The 2,772-nt window shown below is 47.8% G+C and overlaps 1 protein-coding gene across 1 annotated transcript in view; it reads right to left on the reverse strand.

The window, feature by feature from the left end:
• The window catches only part of CD70 (CD70 molecule), a 4,696-nt gene extending 2,879 nt beyond the window's left edge, over positions 1-1,817 (reverse strand). The window contains exon 1 of the mRNA XM_011373633.2: positions 1,800-1,817. Within this exon, the coding sequence (XP_011371935.1) occupies positions 1,800-1,817 (18 nt within the window). The remainder of the gene's footprint in view (positions 1-1,799) is intronic.
• Positions 1,818-2,772: the final 955 nt, after the last annotated feature.

The raw sequence follows: 2,772 nt of genomic DNA on the forward strand, positions 1-2,772 counted from the left end.
TGGCCATCGCCGCCGCGGGCCGCGGCCCGAGCTGCATCAGCTGCGAGCCGGCGGAGCAGCGCTGGGGCGCGCCGGGCTCGTCCAGGAAATGAACTTGAGCTCCCGCAGTTTCAGGGTCCGGGCCTGTCCCAGCTCGCCAAGGACTCGCTCCGCCCCGCCCCGCTGTGGGGATGTCCCCGCGAAGGCGGTGGGGGACTTGAGTTCTTCTAGGGCAGGGAAATCCCCTGTAGCTCCTGACGGGTTCCTGTCCGGCCGTCTTCCAGTTCCCCTCCCCACGTTCACCTTCTGGGTACTCACTCATTCATCATCCACCTCCACCCATCCATCCCGCCAACCCTTCAACAAACCTTCACTGGAGCATCCACTATAGACCAGACTCTGTACTGGGCATGGGGGCACGGCAAGCAGTCAGGGACCGTGGGGGTTGGGGAGGGGTATGCACGTGCTCCTCTCCATCTTCCCAGACTCTCTGGCATGCAGCGAGGTCACATGACCCAACTGCCCAACACGAAGAGAATGATTGGTCCCTTCTTGGCCTGCTCAAATATCCCTAGTCACCCTTCAGCTCTCTCTTTCCCTGCACCTTTGGAGTCCACCTGTTCTTAATGGTTATGATGGGCTGAATAGTGTCCCCTCAAAGTCATGTCCATCCAGACCTTGGTGTGTGACCTCATTTGTCAATAGGGTCTTTGCAGGTATAATTAGGTCGAAATGAGGACACACTGAGACAGAAGGAAGATGGACATGTGACATCAGAAGCAGAGGTAGAAGAGATGCATCTACGAGCCAAGAAGTTAAAAAAAGAAAAGAGCCAGCCAAGACTGATTTGCTTAAGATATAAATAACTTAGAAGTTAAGCCATTAAAAAGTGGATAAATGCCCTCTAGAAAAATGAAACAAATACGAGCAGCCAGATTATAAAAAGCAATACAAATGCATTTGGAACATAGTCTCATTCATAATCAGAGAACTGGAAAGAGAATTGGATTCTGGGATTTGAAATAGAGCCAAACTTTGGGAAGACGGTTTGGAGAAATCAATTAACATACCAACACACGCCTCACCTTCCACCTAGCAGTTTTACTTCGAGGAGTTTATTTTACAGGTGCACTGGCGTATGTCACAAACGCAAATGCGCACACTCGAACATTCAGTTTGGCATGATTTGTAGTAACAAAGAGAACAAAACCAAACCAAACCAAAGACCCATTTATTATTGAGAGCTTAGCCTCTGGCTAAAAACCTGGCAGGGGTCACCTTTCAACACCTTTTCAACAATTTGCATCAGGAACTGCAGCCCAGGTTTCCCCACTGCTTTGGTGACACTTGGCTGGTGTCACCCGGGGGCTCTCTCTAGCGGCTGTTCTCTGGACTGTGTGGTTCCGCCAAGGGTGGAGGCTCTGAAACCAGAGCTGGCTGAATCTTCACGCGAGAGGCTGCAGGGAGGGAACATGGTGGATTTCCCGCTCCCATGCCGGCTAAGTCCCTTCATGACTTCTGAGAAGTCAGGGGAGTCCCAGCACAGTGTGGGGGAGGGAATTGAGGGGACCCTCAAGTCCACCGGTTTAATTCTGGCTGCCTTTTGCTCTGCCCATGGAGCACTAGGAACCATCTATGCCCCTGGGAAGTGAGGACAGCTTAAAGGTGCCAACTCGGCGTTCTTGTTTTCTGATTTGGCTACCCCTTCGCTGTCCCTTTGCTGTGGATGTCCCCAGCTTGTCAGAGGGCTATGCCTCTTGGTGTTCTCCTTGGTGGAGTTTTAAACTGGAAGGAGACCAGGGATCCTTGGCTACAGTTACCCTCTTAACAAATATCATGCTTCCCGCTCTTTGGATTTCAGCCAGGAGAGAGGGGGCACGAGGACACCCCTGCCTCTGCACCAACCTTCCCTAATCCATCCCTGTCCCCTTTTCTCTGGGGCTGGAAGTTGGGGTTTTCCCATTTTCCCACGATAAGGGCTTGTATGACTCAGAGGTTAAAGGATCAGAAAATAAAATCAGCCAGCCTAGCAGGGGGAGGTGGGTGAGGCCCTCACGTGGGAAAGCAAGGAAGCGCCCCAAACTCAGTGATCCAGTTAAATAATATTCTAGTGTAATATTTTCAAAAGCCAAACATTATTGCAAAAAAAAGCACGGGAGGAACGAAATGTCAAAAAAAAGTTTAACAGTTTTTTTCCTTGTGATGAGAACATTTCGGACCTACTCTCTTAACAGCTTTCAAATAGGCGAGACAGTGTTATTAACTACAATCACCGTGTACGTGACAGCTCCGTGATTTATTTATTTTACAACCGGAAGTTTGTACCTTTGGACCACCTTCACCCAAAATGTTGACAATAAAGATTGGATCTGATCCTGCGCTTACATGACTTACCTGACTTTCCTTACCCAAATTCTGAACTTGGAACTTACATGAAGAATTCTGGCTCCATTGCTTACCAGATGTGTGACCTTGAGCGAGTTACTCAACCTTCCTGTGCCTCAGTTCCCCAGAGGTAATAATGTTATCTCGCTCATAGACTTGCTATAAAGATTAAAAGAGTTAATATTCATAAGTATTTAGCACCGGGCTAATGTGTAGTAAGGAACTGGTGGTGGCTATTACTACCATTATTACTATTGTTGTTATTATCATTACCATAACTTCAGCTCTCTATCTGACATGAGTAACCTTGACCACAGAAGTCTTTTTGATCTGAATGTCAACACATCATTTAAAGAATTTCAAGAGTTTAAAGAATTTATAAAATACTTTTTTTCTTTTCTTTTTTTT

The sequence above is a fragment of the Pteropus vampyrus genome, unplaced genomic scaffold, assembly GCF_000151845.1.
Source record: "Pteropus vampyrus isolate Shadow unplaced genomic scaffold, Pvam_2.0 Scaffold226, whole genome shotgun sequence".
In the NCBI taxonomy this organism is placed as follows: domain Eukaryota; kingdom Metazoa; phylum Chordata; class Mammalia; order Chiroptera; family Pteropodidae; genus Pteropus; species Pteropus vampyrus.